A 17,156-nucleotide genomic window follows, 5' to 3' on the forward strand; every position below is an offset into this window, starting at 1 on the left:
TTCTATATCACTACAAGGTGAAGAGAGAAGAAATGCACAAGAAACAAGGTAGCTCTTACTCATGTGGCAACTGACATTAAAACTCAACGTATTAACAATAAATCACCTTTTACATGAACATCCCCCCCACCCCAATTCCCCAATCTTTACAGCTAGGTATGAATGCAAAGGTTGAATGCAAAAAAGAAAGGAAGGAAGGAAGAAAGAAAGAAAGGAAGAAAGACAGACAGATTGAATAGGGACTGGAGAGATGGCTCAGAGGCTAAGAACACTGGCTGCTCTTCCTAAGGACCTGGTTTAATTCCCAGAACCCACATGGCAATTCACACCTGTCTGTAACTCCAGTTCCAAGAGATCTGACATTCTCATGCAGATAGGCAACGCAGGCAAAACACCAATGCATATTTAAAAACAATCTAGCAGCTAAAACTTAGAATCGAAAGCAATGTTGAGATCTTTTACTAAGCTTCCATAAGGACGCGGACCTGCAAGACCCAAGATGGCTGCCCAAGCTCATCCCCTGCACAGAAGTGGAAAGCAATCTTTCTTCAATGCCATATGTCCTCTATTTTTCAGCAAACAAGTTATCTCCATCAGAGCCCACTTATTTACATAGTCTTATCTGTCTGCTATTGCCTTGGCGAGGTTCTTGTTGCAAAGTGAAAGGAACTCGAAGCAAAACTATAAAAAGCAAGGCTGCCTTATCGGGGACACTGGGGGAATCAGTAAAAGAGACATTTAGTTCACAAGGTGATGGGATTTCCTATTTGTAAAGTAGCCTTGTAACCACACTTTGTACTCTTAGGGCCACAATGCCAACCCACGGTTATTTGTCCTTCCTGGGCCTGGCATGGATTCAGTTCTATGCCTTATTTAGTCAAATGATTCTTCCAGTTTCAATGTGTGCTTTTTTATGCTTCATTTTGGAAATATCATACTTAAATATTTTCTCGTCTTGAGTTTGTTTTAGTTCCAAAGCTGAGGAATGGAGATTCTTGGGGCGGGGTGTGTGTGTGGGGGAGAGGGATGGGTTTTTCTTGGCTTTACATATCAAGAATGGCTTTCTCAAATGGTTAATAAAGTAGCCTGGCAGTGCCTTAACCCTCCTACAATGACGTTTTCCACGAGAATTAGCATTTAATTGGGATAATTTGTTGTCAACGGAAAGCGAAGATTCCTTTCCAAGAGGATCAGCGTGATAACGTCTTACCAGCTACAGCACAGAGACCAAATATAAACCAGTTCTGAGAAACAGGAAGTGAACCTGACTGGTCTAGTCTGAGTGTCCCTGGCAGTGACGCAAATACAGAAATCAAATTAGGAAAACAAGGTATGTGGGTGTGAGGCAATCAATAATAATCCAGGATGCTACAACATAAGCAAAGAAGCCTTTAACCAAATGCCATTCATTTTAATAACACCCCGAGCAGTTTGATTTCCCTGTAACACACTGGTGATTAGAGAGCGGGATGAGCTTGAGTTCCCTAGCAACCGCATGTGCTTTTGAGACAGTCATTAGCCTTTCCGTTAATCCCCTCAACCCCTACTTCTAAATGTATGACTGACATTAAAACGTTTCAGGAAGTGCTTCTCGAGATTTCCAGGAGGGACATGGAAAGGAATATAAATTATCAATAAATAATAATAATAATAATAATAATAATAATAATAATAATAATAATAATATAGCTGTCCTGAGAGCTGCAGGCAGGTGAAAAGAAAAATGTTCCTATTGCTCTCAAGTCTAGGTTTTCACTTCCCCTGGGGGTGGAAAAGGGCAATGGAGGTGAAATTGTCGGGAGTTTAAGGTGGTCTTCTCTTGCTACCTGGGGCAATATTGTTGTGTCTCTTAGAAGCATCCCTCTGAAGGCAGGGTGAACCCTGGAATGTACAGGTGGCCATTTGTGTAGTGGCAGACTGACTTGAAGGCTTGGATAGGGCAAAATATACCACATTTTCTTTCTCCTTTAAGCCCTGTGAATTACCTTGGTCGAAGGAGCCTGGGGGGAGGAGGGGGGAGGGTGGGCTTTTTCCTATTGATTGTTTAATTGCACCAGAGGCTGCTTGTCCAGGGCCACTGGCCAAGAGCGTTATTTTTGTGGCTAAAGTGGGGTTGGGCCGGTTTCCCAGCCTTTCCCCTAGATTTGAAGAAGACAACCCAGAAAGTCCAGAAAGGCTAGAGGAACCTGGGGTGTGCTGGCCTTTGCTTTTCAAGGGTGTTCTACAGCGCCAGGGCTGCTGGGATTAAGTTCCTGCAACCCTGAATCATTGCCTCTATCTGGGTCCTGAGTTCGGGATCTACAACTCCACCCATCGTGTAGCTAGGGACAACTGTCATTAGGCAAATAGTTATTCTTGCTGCTACTGGCTGACCATCTCTATGGCCTAGGCTATTAGTCGGGCACTTGACTCCTTGGGGCCCGGGTAGCTCCTAGTGGTCCGGCCGTCCCACCTGACCCCCCTGCGCGCTCCCTTCCCAAGGCGACCACCTGCGCCGCCCCACTTACCCTCTGCCCCGCGGGGAGGGCCCCTCAGGGTAGCAGAACCCTCCCTGCTCCCAAGCGACTCAGGGGGAGCTCGGTGTTTGCCTCCAGCCCTTCGCTACCGAGGATCAGGTTCCTCCCCTCCTCCCCCTCCAGCTCCGGCCGCCGCCGCCGCCGCCTCCTTCTTGCATGACACAGCAGAACCGCAGCTGCAGCAGCAAGTCCAAACCATCCGCCCAGGAAGCGCCGCAACCAGGGCTTGGCAGGGGCGGATGGGGCAAGGCAGGGGTCTAACCCAGTGGTAGTCTTGGACCCACTTTGTACCATAAACTCCCTCTTTGCCCAGGGCAAGCCGACAAAATGCGGTTCAAGCTGACCAGGCCGAGCCGTGGAGGAATGCTTGGGGCTTGCCCGCAGAAGGGATGGGACCAGAGAGGAGGGGTAAAGGAGACCCCAGTAAAGGGCAGGCCATTTCAGGTGAAGAAAGGTAAGACGAATCTGTGAAGTCAAGGGCCAGGCTGTGGAGGAGATTAAAGGAGGTCAAAGAGGTAAGGGGGTAGAGTTGCTGAGAAGGGAACCAGCTGCTTCTGCTGCTGGTGGTGGTGGTGGGGTAAAGTATTTGGGAAGGCCTGAGCTGGGTGCATAAGCAAAGGGTCTGAGCTGGGAGGTCCAGGCAAAAGAGGGTTAAAAGGATGAAAGAATTAGTCTTGAGGTTGGAAGGCCAAAAGGATGGGTGTTAAGAGTTATAAGTGATTTAGAAAGACAGCAATCAAGGCCAGGCCGGAAGGTAGAACCTCTCCCATCCCCACTCTTCAGTCACTTGAGTTAGTGTTTTCTTTTTCTTTTTCACAATTCTGCCAATCTAGTTTTCCTCATCAAGATGGAAGAGAGTGAACCAACAGAGAAATAGCAATTTGTCATAGATTTATTTATAGGAGATTCCCATGGAACATAAAAAGGTAGAGACAGAGAACTGCCGTTCGAAGTAGACCCTCCCCCCCACATACATTGCAAGTCAGTAAGACTAAGTACTTCAAACTATTAGTTCCCGTGCATCACGAGACACGAACATGCCTTTAAACGTTAATACTTAAGTTAAATGCTAGCAGTGGGGACAGAATTAGTGGTTTAGAATACCATGAAAATGTATGCTTGTGCTCTGTCCACACACATGCATATATATGTATAATTTCTAGTGTGTAGCATGTACAGTATGATTAAAGGATAAGCATGTTTTCCTGATCATCTTATTTCCAACCAAGCACGCATTTTACAGCAGTCATCTTGTCACCATTTGGAAGAATGTGGTCAGAAAAGTAGTACCCAAACTGCCACTTTGGTTTTGTCTGTACCTTACAGGTCATGGCTTCATACCTCACTTCCTGACACAAACAAGTTTTTACTGTTGTCAGCAACAAAGCCCTAATATAGCCGCGGAAGAGAAAGACTGCGTTACATTTTGCCTCTTGAGAGCATCATCAACAGTTACCGGAGGAATGTAATTCCAGAAAGCTCCGAAACTGGTAGTGATGGTAATTATGGACCAAATGCCCGATTCTGGTTATTTTCTGGGCATTTCTTTCTGTTTTTACCAACGATCTGCGAGTGAGCTCACTGAGAGGGCAAATCTGGCTTTCCTTTTTGACTTTGTAAAATTTAATCAGGCCTGATAGGGAACTCACAGCTCTTGGGGGAAAATAAAGTAGGAACCACGAAATGTCATTTTAACAGAGCGTGGGCTTGGTGACTGCAGGAAAGGATTTAAGGACGCTCCTGTTCAGCTTGCTGTGTAATGAGCACTGGCTCCGCGCACGCACCGACGCCATAGCTCCCGGATGCTGTGGCTCTCTTATCTGGGCTTTTGCAGCGCCACAAGCCCCTTCGGGATGCTTCGAGGGGCTCCTGGTGGGTGGTGGTACAAACGCTGCGGCCGGCGCCGCCGCCACGGGTCCTGCTGCTGTTGTTGCTGCTGCAGTCACGTGGGAGCCCCTTTAAGTTTCCATAGAGAGGCCTCTCCGGTGTCACATGATGGACATGATATAATGAAACAACATTGTGGAGAGGAAAGCATTAGGGGAGCCCACGGCTACAAAACAAGTGAGTGAGAAGAGGTGGGAGAAAGAGAAACTACGCCACCACCTCCTCTGCAGCCGAGCGCACGCAGCAGCTTGGCGTGACAAGTGGGCGACGCCGGGGGCAGGGAGTGGGGGTCCTCCGCCCGCTCCGGGGACCCTGCCACCCACCGTGCGCAGAGCAACTTTTAACCGGCAGCCCCGCACCTGTCTCAGAGTCTCCATCGCTCCCTGCCACCATCCTGGGAAAATTCTAGAAGAATACGCTCTCGGAATCTACGTGCGCATCATTTTCCTCCTGGCTCCGGAGGAAGGAACCAGAAAAGAGAGCAAAGCGGCGCAGTGTTCAGCCTCAAGGTAAGTTCTTTAGGGTGGGGAAAACGGGTCCAGCAGGACCTGGGGACTGGATTGGGTGCTCGACTCCCACCTTGGGGGTGGAAAAGGCGTCCCCACACTCCGGGTGAGGCAAATGGGTTGGCGCGTCATCCGAGCTATTTTCCCGGTGGACTCTTTTGACGTCCACCCTCGCACTCCCCGAGGCCCCCTTACCGCCCCCCGCAAAGGGCCTGCGGCTGCTGGCCAGGATGTTCAGCGGGCGAGCGAAGGAAGGTAGGGCTGCTGCGTGAAACGGGCATGTCGGAGCTATTTCGCCATGTTTGTGTTGCTAAGAGCACTTTTTTTCCCCTTTGCGGTGGCTTGATGCCACATGGCTCCTCCGGAGCTGCTGCCGGGTTGAGAGCGAGTGTTTTTTGTTTTTTTTTTTTTTCAATGTCCGCATTCCAGCTAATGTTGCGCAGATAAAATTCAAACTTGAGGTAAACAGACGAAGAGGAGGAGGAGGAGGGGAGGGACCGGCGGGGGGGTGGGGGGGAGGGAGGACTGTTTCCATTTCGAGATCCCACCTCTTCACTCAGAGGAGACCAACATCCCGAACCTAGAGGCAACTCATGCATGGCTCCCACGCCCCCCCACCTCTGTCGTCAACGAGAAGTAAGGGCTGGGGGCGAGCGGTTGGGAGGGACGCGAGGTTTTGGTTCTTGGGGGGTGCGGGGGGGAGAGGCAGCCCTTGGGAAGCCGGAGCTTTGACTTAAGCTATTATTTTGGCGGAGGGAAGAAGGATGAATCCTCTTGTTCCAGATGAGGGGTGAGGGTGGGGGTGGGTAAAAAGGGGTGCTTGTCTCCCCTCTTTCTGTCACTACCTGATCGTGTTGCCTCACCCCCCCAACACAGGTTGCCCCCACAGGCGAGGTGGGTGGGGCTTCGGGGTTCCAGAAGGCAGGTCACCTAGCAGGTGTGTAGGGTGGGCATTTGGATTTGGTAAGTCGCTTGGATTTGGTAGGAGACCGTGGGGGAGGCAAAGAGTGCGTAGGTAGAACCGAGTCTAACGCTTATGTATGGGGAGGGGGGTGCTTTTAAAACCAGTGGAGAAATATCAAGACAGGCCCCCCCCAAATATGTCTGTTTCAGCTCGCAGCGAAGCTGCTGCGTGAGTGGCGAGGACGAGGGCGAGCTTCGTCATGTGGCACACTGTAGGCTTCTGACAGCTTGGAGCCATCTACCCCCTCCCGCGCGCGCCCGGGGCGGAAGGTGTGGGTTGGGTGGTCCGAGGCGGGTGACGTCCGAGGCGGGGTGGGGACAAGACTTCGGAGCGCTTAGGTCCGCAGCCACGGCTCGCTCGGAACGGCGTGTCAGGGAGGAGGCGGCCACGTGAGGGGTCCGCAGCAGCTCGCGAGCTGAAGGCTGGGGGCGAAGTGCGTAGCAAGAGTCGTGACGGGGGTGACACGCAGCCGCCGTGGCCCCTGCTCACTGCCCACGCAGGGCCGCGCCGCGGGTGGGTGGGTGCGCACTCACGCGCCCGCTCCCGGGAGACCGTTTCCGGCTCAGGGCCGGGTAAACAGGGTGGTGCCCTCTGCCCTCCCGCCCCCGGCCGGGCGGAGGCGCGCGATCGTGGCGGACGGGCTGCGGTGGCGAGAGCGCGCGCGCGCCCCCGCCCGTCCCGCCTCCTCTGTTTTTGTTTTGATGGAGCCCGCGTGCAGCTGGCGCGTGTCGAGTCACGTGCCGCGGCCGCGAGAGGGGCTGGGCGCCGGCGAACCGGACGCGGGGGAGGGTCGCAGACCCTGAACAGTCTTGTCCGAAAACTACGGAGAGGTACAGTCTTGTGGGGCTGGTCGCAGTTGCACCCCAGGAGCAGTATTTGGGATCGTCGTCACAGCATCCCTGCCAGTCGGCTGTCCCCTCCACCCCTCCTCCTCCGGGCCGGAGACTCAACAGAGGGATCCAGCGGACCTCGCAGGTGTGTTATATCCCTGGACACAGAAGTACCCATCTGGCTCTTCGTCCAGGCTGTACCAGAGAGCTTTAGAGTTAACCCCGATACCCACTCTCGTAGTTAGGGAACTGAAATCCAAATAAGAGTCTGGACTGAGGGCCATTTTCTTCACCTCCTTCTTCTCCAGTGATTGTGACGCAGTTGGAATAAAAACTGATAGGTAGCCAGCTTGACAGGCTAGATAGTTGTTGAGTCATCTGTATTTACGCATCGAAGAGTGAAAAATAGCCACAATGGTTAACGTGTTGATCTATCACTAAATGGGGCCTTTAGGTGCCAGACAGGATGACTGCGCAAACATGGCGACAACCTGGAGGAGTAACAGTTTTTACATTTGGAGGAATGGAAGCACTGGAGGTTCTGGAAGAGGAGATGTTTGAGGACTCCCTGACTGGTGCTCATGGGAGCAGGTCCCGGAGTTTATATTTGAAATCATTACTTGGGACTGCTTGAGGGACCTTTCACCTTGGTGAACAGCCTAGGAACAGTGAACGTTAGCCTGAGGGCCTGAGTTTCTGTACGTGGATTTCTGTTGTTCGGCTTTTATTTGGACAGGTTCCTTTGTTTGAAAGGACGGGAGAACCATTTGGTATAATACCTTCAGGCTACCTGTTCTGGAAGTTTTCTGTGGAGGAAGGGGGCGGGTGGGCGGGGGGGGGGGCTCCTAGCAATTTGAAGTTAACAGGTGGATGGATTCCTCAGAATATCTTCATGTTTGTTGTCGTTTAACATACGCGTCCAGAGGGAGCATCTGGGCCCCCCAATGCTCAATAAGTAAGGACGACATGGTGGGTCACAGTTTGGATGTGGACAAAGTTGCCCCCATTGGGTGCAGTGTCTGAAAAGTTCTGTCGTGAAAATTTTGGAGGAAGCACACACACTCTGGAATATAGAAGCTTTGCTTTTTACCGATGTCCCTTTTTCCTCCTTGGTCTGTTTCTCGTTTATGTGATCTTGGTGGGAACGGCGAGATGTGGGGGTTCCGGTACTTGTTTGGAAAATGTGCTTGCTGATAACCTAAGACCATACCAAATAACACGGTAAACTCAAGTTTCTCCCTAAACAGTTATAATTCTAATAATCTTGTGACCATTTGCTTTGTCATCGTCTTCTGTGGCCTAAAGAACTCTGAATATGCATACTAATGACTGCCACCAAATAACGTTTGGCTGCGTGGTGGGCACAGGTAAGTATATTTGAGACCAAGGTTTAAAGGCTAGTGTTCACTTTCCTTGCAGTCTGGTGAACCCGACTTGAAGACACACCCAGGCCAACCCATCATAAATGTGAACTTCGCTGGTCTGTAATAAATAATTGTCCAGGAACACGTTGGGTTCCTCCCCTGTCTATCCTGGTGCCATCACCACGAGTGACACCTTTTTCTTAAGCATTGTCAAACTATTAAGGGACTGGCAATCTCAACCTTCCTAATGCTTTGGCCTCCTTAATTCAGTTCCTGGTGTCGTGACCTCCAACCATAAAATTATTTTCGTTTCTATTTCATATCTGTAATTTGGTTGTTATGAAATGTAATATAAATATCAGTGCTTATCAATGGTTTTAGTCTACCCCTGTGAAAGGGTCCTTTAACCCCCCCCCAAGGGGTTGAGGTCCCCAGGTTAAGAACCCAGGGCTTGTGGGTCCTTGCATAGCTCTGTTAAGAGGGCTCATTTGCTTCTTGGGTGCCTCTTTTGAAGAACTTGTTCTGAAAACATTAATTTATTTACGTCTATGGGTGTTTGGTCTGCATGTACATCTGCACACCAGAAGAGGGCGTCAGATCCCATGGGCCACCATGTGGGTGCTGGGATTTGAACTCCGGGCCTCGGGAAGAGTTGCCAGTGCCCTTCTGCTGAGCCATCTCTCCAGTTCCAACTTTTTTTTTAATGTTATATAGTATGTCTTATGCATGACCTTGGCTCACTTTGTCACACACAGCATTTGTCACCAAGATATTTTTTAAAAAAAAATTAAGTGTATCAGTGGCACCCCCGGCACAAAACTCTTTCCATTGGTCGCTACCATTGAATTCTCTTTGTCTCCCTTACCCACATTCATCCTGAGGCATCTTTACCACCCCTGCTTGCTATGAGCGGCCAGGTGAACAGCACAGAATATGGCACCAGTAATGCTTTTCTGCAAATGGAATAGAAAAGGGGACAGTAACAACCAATGGTTTTCCATTTGTTTTCCTGTCTCCCCCCCCCTTTTTTTTTGGCCCCATGCACAGAGGCTTTTCTTACAGATACACACTGGGAGAGTATCTCCCTACTGTTGCCACTTTCCCCCTTATTTGGGAAGAAATGACAGGCATTACCAGCGGATGTGCTTTTATGTGCTGAGTGTGGTAAGGCACAAATGCTCTGTCAGATTGCATTACACCGTAATTTTCAGAGTTAGTCTACAGAGCCATGTGAGAGACCCTCAGCCCTGTGGGGCTTTCTGAGATGAAGAAGACATTTTTAACCTGCGATTTGCAGTATGTTACCTGATGGAGGCCCTCAGGCATCTTACATCTTAAAGTGTGGCTTGTGTGACGCAGAAACTGAACTTGGAGTTAATGCAAATGTGGATGGGTAGCCACTAGTGGCTGCGCAAGGGACAGCATGGGGGATCTGCTTCCCTTTGAGTCCTAACACAGAACTAGCAGACGTTGAAGCTAAGGCCGTGTACCTTTAAAAGAGAAACCTTGATGATTCTAGGGCATTGGCACAAATGCTTCTCATTCCTAGATTCTAGGGACTTGCTGGTGGCATTTTTTTCTGACCTGGATGAGGCCTTCGGCTAAAGAACATCTGTGTTATTACATAAGCTGGTCTTGTACTGTATGTGGTCCCGTGGTCTCCCTTTGAGGAGCAGAGTGAAGAAGTTGGGGACAGCTATGACGATGAGTAATTATTTACAAATCGATGGGAGTAATTGGAGCATGAACCAAACGAATGCCTCACAAGCTGAATTAGGTGTTGTTTTGTGTTTCAGTGTGTTGTAAGGAGCCAGGCTGGATGTGCCTGGCCGACGGTTATGTCTCCGGTGCTTAGCGCAGTGCTTGGCCCCAGGAACACTCTGATATTAGTAAGTCGGCCACGTAATTTCAGCCCCAGAGTGCAGGTTGAAAGAGTGGAAGAGAGGACGGAGGACACAGTTCTCACGTCACTCTGACGCCACCGTTCTTCCAAGGCAGTCTGGTCAAGTGTGACCTTGATTTCTTTCCCGTAGCTGTCACCCCCATTTGATGGCAGAGTAAAAGTAAAGTCATAAGATGCAGTGTACGACGGGTTAGAAGGAAACTATGCACACGGAGAAAAGGAAGTATTTATTTTGCTTGTGTGGTGAAGAAAGTAAAAGTCCGTGCATTGAAGAGCTCTAGTCAGGTTATCTGGCCCGTGAAGTAAAAAATAATTATGTATGTTAATAATTCTGAAAAGAAGACTGAAAACACAACCCCAGCATGGCATGGCATTGAGAAAACAGTTTCAGTTTAAGAATGGGAATGGACGCTTCATTTTATGACCCTTCAGCCTCAGGCTGTGCTAGTTAACCTTGGGAATTTCTCCCAGTCGATTATTTATGGTACAGGCAGAAGCAAGTGTTTTATGATGTAAGTAACTACTAGGGAATATTTATATTAAAAAGGTATAGGACGTGTCAGACATACTTAGAACAAGAGCTCGAAGGTGGAAAACTCCCGTTTTCTTACACGTGATAGATTCTGTGCATGACCATGCAGAAGCCCATATATAAGTCTGCCCTCCATCCTGTGTAGAAGGTAGGCCCACTTGATGCTGTGATGTATGCGTGTTTTTTTAATGTATATGTGTACACTTTAGCTGTCTTCAGACACACCAGAAGAGGGCATCAGATCCCATTACAGATGTTTGTGAGCCACCATGTGGTTGCTGGGAATTGAACTCAGGACCTTTAGAAGAGCAGTCGGGGCTCTTAACTGTGAGCATCTCTCCAGCCCCGTATACCTGAGTTTTAAGCCTGCACTTTCCACAGCTTCTAGAACTACTGATGTTGGGACCTGTCATTCTACCCCACTGCATATTCCATAGTGAAAACCAATTTTACTATAAAATAAAACACAGGGAAATGGAAACCTGTCTGTCCCTCAAAACAAAATCAAAAGTCATGAATATTCCAGTGTGAAATGTGAACTTAGGAAAGGATAGGCAACCCTTTTCTTAAGGAATTTCTGTGCCTGATTTTGAAATAATTCTGGAGTGAATCTCCAACCACCCCTGTCTCTATACAAGGTCTGACCGTGAGCCCTGTGGAACTCACTATGTAAACCAGACTGGTCTGCCTTAGCCTCCGGAGTGTTGGGATCAAAGGTGTGCATCACCACGCCTGGTGGAATCTTTTTTGATGGGTACAAATAACAATACATAAATAAATGTAAGCTCCTCAAACTGTCAACTGAGTGTTCCAGTAATTCCTCCTGTCGCCTTAGAAACAAAACCAAACACAGAACCCTAAGACATAACCAAACACTACTGATAGCAACAGAAGTGAACCTAGCCAAACAAATGAAAGGAAGCCTTTGATACTTCACGTGTTCAGAGGTCAGCCATGTGTAGGCTGCTTTTTAGGTATTCAATATAAATTACTAAGTATAAGTAACTTTACATTTGCCTGTCTACATATCTGGTAATGCTGTTAGATTGACGATGCAGAATCAAGATGCATTTCGCCTCTGAGGGCTCATAGGACTGATTGGATTCAGATGCAGTGTGAAAGAACCTTGGCTTACACAGAACTGTTGCCAGTGAGTGACCAGGGCCACTAAGTTCATATGAATTTAAGGGGGCTGGGTATGTTTCCAGTGACCATGTTGGCAGGAAGATCACAAGTTCAAGGCTAACCTACGTAGTGAGACTGTCTCAAAAACAAACACAAATGAATAGGAGGAAATGATTGGCTTTGGTTCTTTGTGGAGTTGGTTACAGCGGACCCAGGGTTCTCCCAACTACTGAGGGCTTGCTTGTTAGAACACACACGGCTGGCTTCCCAGACCTCACTAGGTAGGCCTAGGGTAGGCTCACTAATGTAAACTGGATTCCCAGGATTACTGGTTGCGATGCTCAAAGGACTACATGTGAAATTAGGTAACTTTATTTTCTTAGCTCTTTGTAGATTTTACACACACACACACACACACACACACTGCTTACATCGAAACCCTTACCATTGCTTGATTTCTCCATCATGACATTTAAAAATTGCCATATGGTCATGATTATAACTCTGACAAATTTCCACGTTTTCTGAAAACCTTGGGTCTATTCAAACTCAGATTAGATATTCCTGAGGAACCAGAGGATTCTCAGTAAAGATGCATTAAAATAGCCAGGTCTAGTGGCCCATGTCTTTAATCTCAGCACTTTGAAAGCAGAAGCAGGTGAGTTTGAGACCAGCCTGGTCTACACAGCAAGGGCTACTTAGATCATGTTTTTCTGATGGTAAATGTCACAATTATGAGCTTCTGATTTAACCTTAAAAAAAAACAAACAAACAAACAAAACCCAAAAACCCTGTGTGGGTATTTTTCCTGCACGTTTGTCAGTGTATGTTTGACAGTTCCTGAGGAAGCCAGAAGAGGGTGTCAGAAGCCAGAGTGTGCCAAGCAACTGTAGTTACAGATGATTGTGAGCCACCACGTGGGTGCTGGAAATGGGACCTCCATCCCCTGGAGGAGCAGGCAGTACTCTTAGCCACGGAGTCATCTCCAGTCCAGCAAATGTCTTTTAAGATAGAGCAGCAGAGCAGTTGCAAAGCAGTAGTGGGGGCTCACTGAAAAAAAGTAGGTCTATCACACAGAACTGCTTTCTGGTTGAGATTATATAGCTTTGAGTCTGTACTGGACAGGGATAGCAGTGACACAGGTCCCCTGAGAACAGTGGACTCAGGGAAGAAGGCGTGTTCGGGAATGAGATTCTCATGGTGTGTGTGTAGGATACGTAGGAAGTCAGAGCACTGTCAGCCTGTAGGTAACAGGCTGCAGGTGCAGTAGCAGTTCTGCGGCGAGGCCAGCGGTATCTGATGACAAGGGGTCAGTCAGGGATAACAGGGCTTTGTCTTACAGCAGACATCATGGTGTACTTGGGGCTCCGTGGGATGCTCTGATGTAGATTCTAAGAGGATGGGAGCTCTGGAGGCCCACTAAATGCTGATCAGGTGAGTCTGTCTGAAATAAGCTGAGGTAAGACTTCACAGCCTATTCCAAAGCAAGGGAGTTCAGTGGAAAGTGATTCCCACTTGAAGTCTGCACAGCCTTCTCTGAGAGAGAAATCCAATGGGCTCTGTAGAGAGGAAGGACTGGTGGCAATGAAGAGATCTTTTAAGATTTTAAAACACTTTAAGACTTATTAACAAGACTAATTATAGCAAGCACAGTATTCTCTGTCAGGAAATAATGGTCGTGAGCTTTCATTTTCTGTGACTTAACTCCTGTTATTTAACTCATGTCAGACTTTCTTCATAGTTCTGCTCTGCTCAGAGTCAGTGCTTACACGTTTAGATGGCTTTGATAATCATTAGCATGTTTAAATCAGATTTCTGGAAGGCAGGATTATTACTTCTTCCGAAGTGTGTCTGATGGATTTGTGTGGGCCAGAGCACTCTGCAGCCTCCAGACTGGCTCCTCTGTATGAAACTTAGTTTTATCTTGAAATTTTATATTTTGTAACTGTTCTTAGGAAATACTGAAACTTAGACTCTTAGAGCTGATTTTCCATGCACGTGACTGACTTTAGACTTTCATAAATAGAGCTCTAGGCTTGAATCTGCTATCTCGAAAAGACGTGCTACTGAGATCTACAGTCGTTTTTGATTTTTGACAAAAACATGTCAGTGTTTGACACTGGGCATCGAGGTGCAGTTATATTTATTTGAATCTTTAGATTTTATTTTTTATTATTTATTTTTTTTCTTTTCTTTTTTTCAGAACTGGGGACCGAACCCAGGGCCTTGCGCTTGCTAGGCAAGCGCTCTACCACTGAGCTAAACCCCCAATCCCTAGATTTTATTTTTATTTTGCGACAGGGTCTCATGCTGTAGCCAAGAAGTCTTTGAACTCACCTATGTAGCCCAAGCCACCCTTAAATTCTACAGCCATCCCCCTCCTGTCTCGGGCTCCCCAGTGCAGGAATTAAAAGCACAAACCGCTATACACGGCTAACTCTTAAAGTTTGTGATATAATTTTAATTTCTGGGATGGGCGGACTGAGTGTGCTGGGACCCAGAGAGTCAGTAGCCATGCCTGCTGTAGATTCTTCTCCTGGTCCTTCCTTAAGTGCTCCTCCCCCCTCCCCAGAGCAGTTTTCAATGGCCCCCTTGAGGATTGTTGAACAATCCTTTCCCAGGGGTCACCTAGGATCATAGGACAACACACATATTTACATTAAGATTCATGGCAGCAAAACTGAAGTTAAGAAGTAGCAGTAAAATAATGGTGGGGGTTCACCACAACTTGAGGCGGTGTACTAAAGGGTCACAGCATTGAAAGGCTAAGACAGTTAACTGCTTTTTCTTCTATACGGGAGCATCGGACTCATTTTCTCTCCGTTCCTTTTACTCCAGGCTGTGAGGATTCTGTCGTGGCCCTGCATGCAGCCTTTCACACTGGGTGTGGTTGGCCAACGCCTCCGTGTGGATCTTCATGAGTCTGTCTCCACAGTCTTCTTTCCCTGTCTGTCCTCTTTCCGTGCTCTGGCTGGTCTTAGTTTGAGCATTGAGACGTAGCCATCTCAATGATGGCTGACTGGCCATCACTGTAATAGTGATGTGTGGTTGCTTAGGGCTGCGCTCACACTTGCTCCCCTTAGCTTTGGGGCCCTGGAAAAAAACCACCTCTTACTCTGTTCCTTTGTGAGAGTTTGGGTGCACAAAGGGTTTCCGGGCCCCCAGCTGCTGTATGGAGTTTATTCGTACAGTGCTAGAGTTACAGATCCTCACAGGGGTGTTGTTTCCTGGAGAGAAGGGGAGAGAATCCAAAAATCCCTTAAATGAGTTTAGTCATTGCTGTGGTTCGAACACTTGATCATATTGGCCATAACCTTATTCACATTCTGAATTTAGCTCTCTGAATTTTGTAGTTTTCCTATAATTTCATACTATTTAATACAGGCTCTGTGACAAAAGAATTGTTATGGCTCCATCATTTTTCCCACCTCTTCCTCGAAATTGCATCCATTTGGCCCTCCCCCTTTCCCTCCCACTGGGGTTTGAGTGGGTCCCAAGGGCACCCTCTACACAGTGGGCCATTTGCAGTGTCCTGGCAGAGGAAGTTGAATCCTGTAGCCAGGAAAGGTCACCTATCAGGATTTGGAAGATTTCTGCTACTCTGTGGCTCCCAAGAGGAGTGGCTTCTAAAGACAGCCTTTCCTGTGTATTCGAACCAATGAGGGAGTTTCTGGGGTCAGCTCAGCGTTTCTGTTAACGTCTTTTGCACTCAGGTTGTGCATAACTTGTGCGTGACCTTGAGCGCTTGTGTCCTGTTTTCAGGGAACTCTTGCCAGTGAGCAGTCTCTTTGTTCACAACTACACCAGGCTGCTTATCCGTCTGTGGTCAAGGCCGTTGGCGCTTGCTGGCGCTTGCTGGCGCTTGCTGGTTGTGTATGGTGGCTCACACTTAGTGCACATACCGTCCATGTTAAAAGCCTGAGATGATTCCCAGTGAGCATAGTTAAGGCTGATTAATCAATCACCTAACCACCTTGGTCTCAGAATTGTTTATGTTCCTTTAGCTTTGCCTTTTCTTTCTTTTTCTTTTTTTCTTTTTTTCTTTCTTCTTTCTCTCTTTCTTTCCTTTTTTTTTTAGCTTCAGAATTTTATGGTGTATATAAAGTCTGTCAGAGAGCATCATGGTGGTCATGGTGGCACCATATTTTTTAAAAAGTACTTACTGCATGAAAACGCTTATGTTTTGATAGGAAGAAGTGAAACATTTTTAAAGGTCATTCATGACTCTTTTGGATTTCATCTTTGAAATTTATACCGTATGCCTTTGCTTTGTGGGACATTACTGTGCCTGTCCTTTTAAGTATGCCCAAATCCCTCCTTGTCCCTACTTTTAGGGAGTTCCGAGTTGGGATTCTTCCTGCTGCCAATTTAGTTCTGGAAGAGGACCCAAGGGCTCTGCTCATGGCCACCCATCTTTGTGACTGTCTAATGAGCCATGTGCACAAGGACTTCTTTGGCTTAATGAACCAGCGTCCTAGTTAGTCATTTCATATCATCTGCATAATACTTTCAAGACCAGAACTTTTAAAAATACAGGATCAGGGCTGGGGGTACTGCTGGGTGGGAGAGCTTTGCATAAGTGTGGGCCTTGGGTTCAGTCCAGCGCTACAAAAGCCAAAAAGATCATTTGGGATTCTAATCAGCAAACTTGGTTTCCATTGTCTTTAATGGTCTTCCTGATAACAGATGTGGAATGTATTAGTTCCTCTGTTGGGGGCAAGGTGGTGACATGAGGCACAGCCTCTGTCCAAGTGACCCTGGGTCATTAACCCAGAAAGCTGTCCTGCGTTCTTGAAGAAAGCCACAGCAACATCCCAAGAGTCGACTAGAAATGCCTGCTGTGTTTTGTTGGTGTTGGAGGAATCACTTGATCTAAGAACAGACCTGCGATTGATCGCAAAAGTTTATGTAACACTTGCTAACAACATACGGTGGCACTCTCTGAAGTAAGAGCTCTTCATTTCGGGCAAGGTTCCTCACTCATGGACATTGCAGGCCACCAATGCCCCCTCAGATGTCTGAGGTTGTGGACGTGAGTGACTGTTCATCTGTAGAGTCCTCCTAGTCTTCAGTATGGAAGGCTTAACTAAAAGTAAACACAACTCTGGTTGGTTACACTTTCTGTTCCAAAAGGAAACAGGCGAAGGCTTTGGCTGTGTCTGGAATGTGCCTTGGGAGACTTGTGGGATGCTGGTAGGCTGTGGCTCTGGCCTTCTCAATTTTGCTCCTCCCCCATTCTTTCTGTCTCTCCCTTCTTTCAGTTTTCCAAGTTTTTCTTTTTGGTGTGGGTTCTATTCTGTCTCTCTGTCTTTCCTGTCCTGTGTGCTCTTTCCAGGACTGAAGACATAATAGCTCAGTTGGAAGAGTGTTTGCCTCGCACTCACGAGACCCTGGGTTCAATTCCCCACAAAACAAATTTCCCAGAAACATTCTGGAAGTTCCCATGTCATCCCCTGGCCCCACCCCAACTGATGACCATCTAAAGCTGAGGACAACTTTGACTCTAATGTTAGGATGTTTTAGTCTATA

The 17,156-nt window shown here is 47.7% G+C and overlaps 1 protein-coding gene and 1 long non-coding RNA gene across 3 annotated transcripts in view; one reads left to right on the forward strand and one right to left on the reverse strand.

Annotated features, from left to right (window-relative positions):
• LOC116903995 overlaps window positions 1-2,604 on the reverse strand; it is a 120,726-nt gene extending 118,122 nt beyond the window's left edge. For both annotated transcript variants that reach the window (XR_004388324.1, XR_004388323.1), the window contains exon 1: window positions 2,508-2,604. This is a non-coding gene — a long non-coding RNA (uncharacterized LOC116903995). The remainder of the gene's footprint in view (window positions 1-2,507) is intronic.
• Window positions 2,605-5,024: 2,420 nt separating this feature from the next.
• LOC116904421 (protein SOGA3-like) overlaps window positions 5,025-17,156 on the forward strand; it is a 35,543-nt gene continuing 23,411 nt past the window's right edge. Inside the window, exons 1-2 of the mRNA XM_032907261.1 lie at window positions 5,025-5,164; window positions 6,180-6,848. Coding sequence (XP_032763152.1) covers window positions 5,025-5,164; window positions 6,180-6,848 — 809 coding nt within the window. The remainder of the gene's footprint in view (window positions 5,165-6,179; window positions 6,849-17,156) is intronic.

This window comes from Rattus rattus, chromosome 6 (assembly GCF_011064425.1).
Source record: "Rattus rattus isolate New Zealand chromosome 6, Rrattus_CSIRO_v1, whole genome shotgun sequence".
NCBI lineage: Eukaryota > Metazoa > Chordata > Mammalia > Rodentia > Muridae > Rattus > Rattus rattus.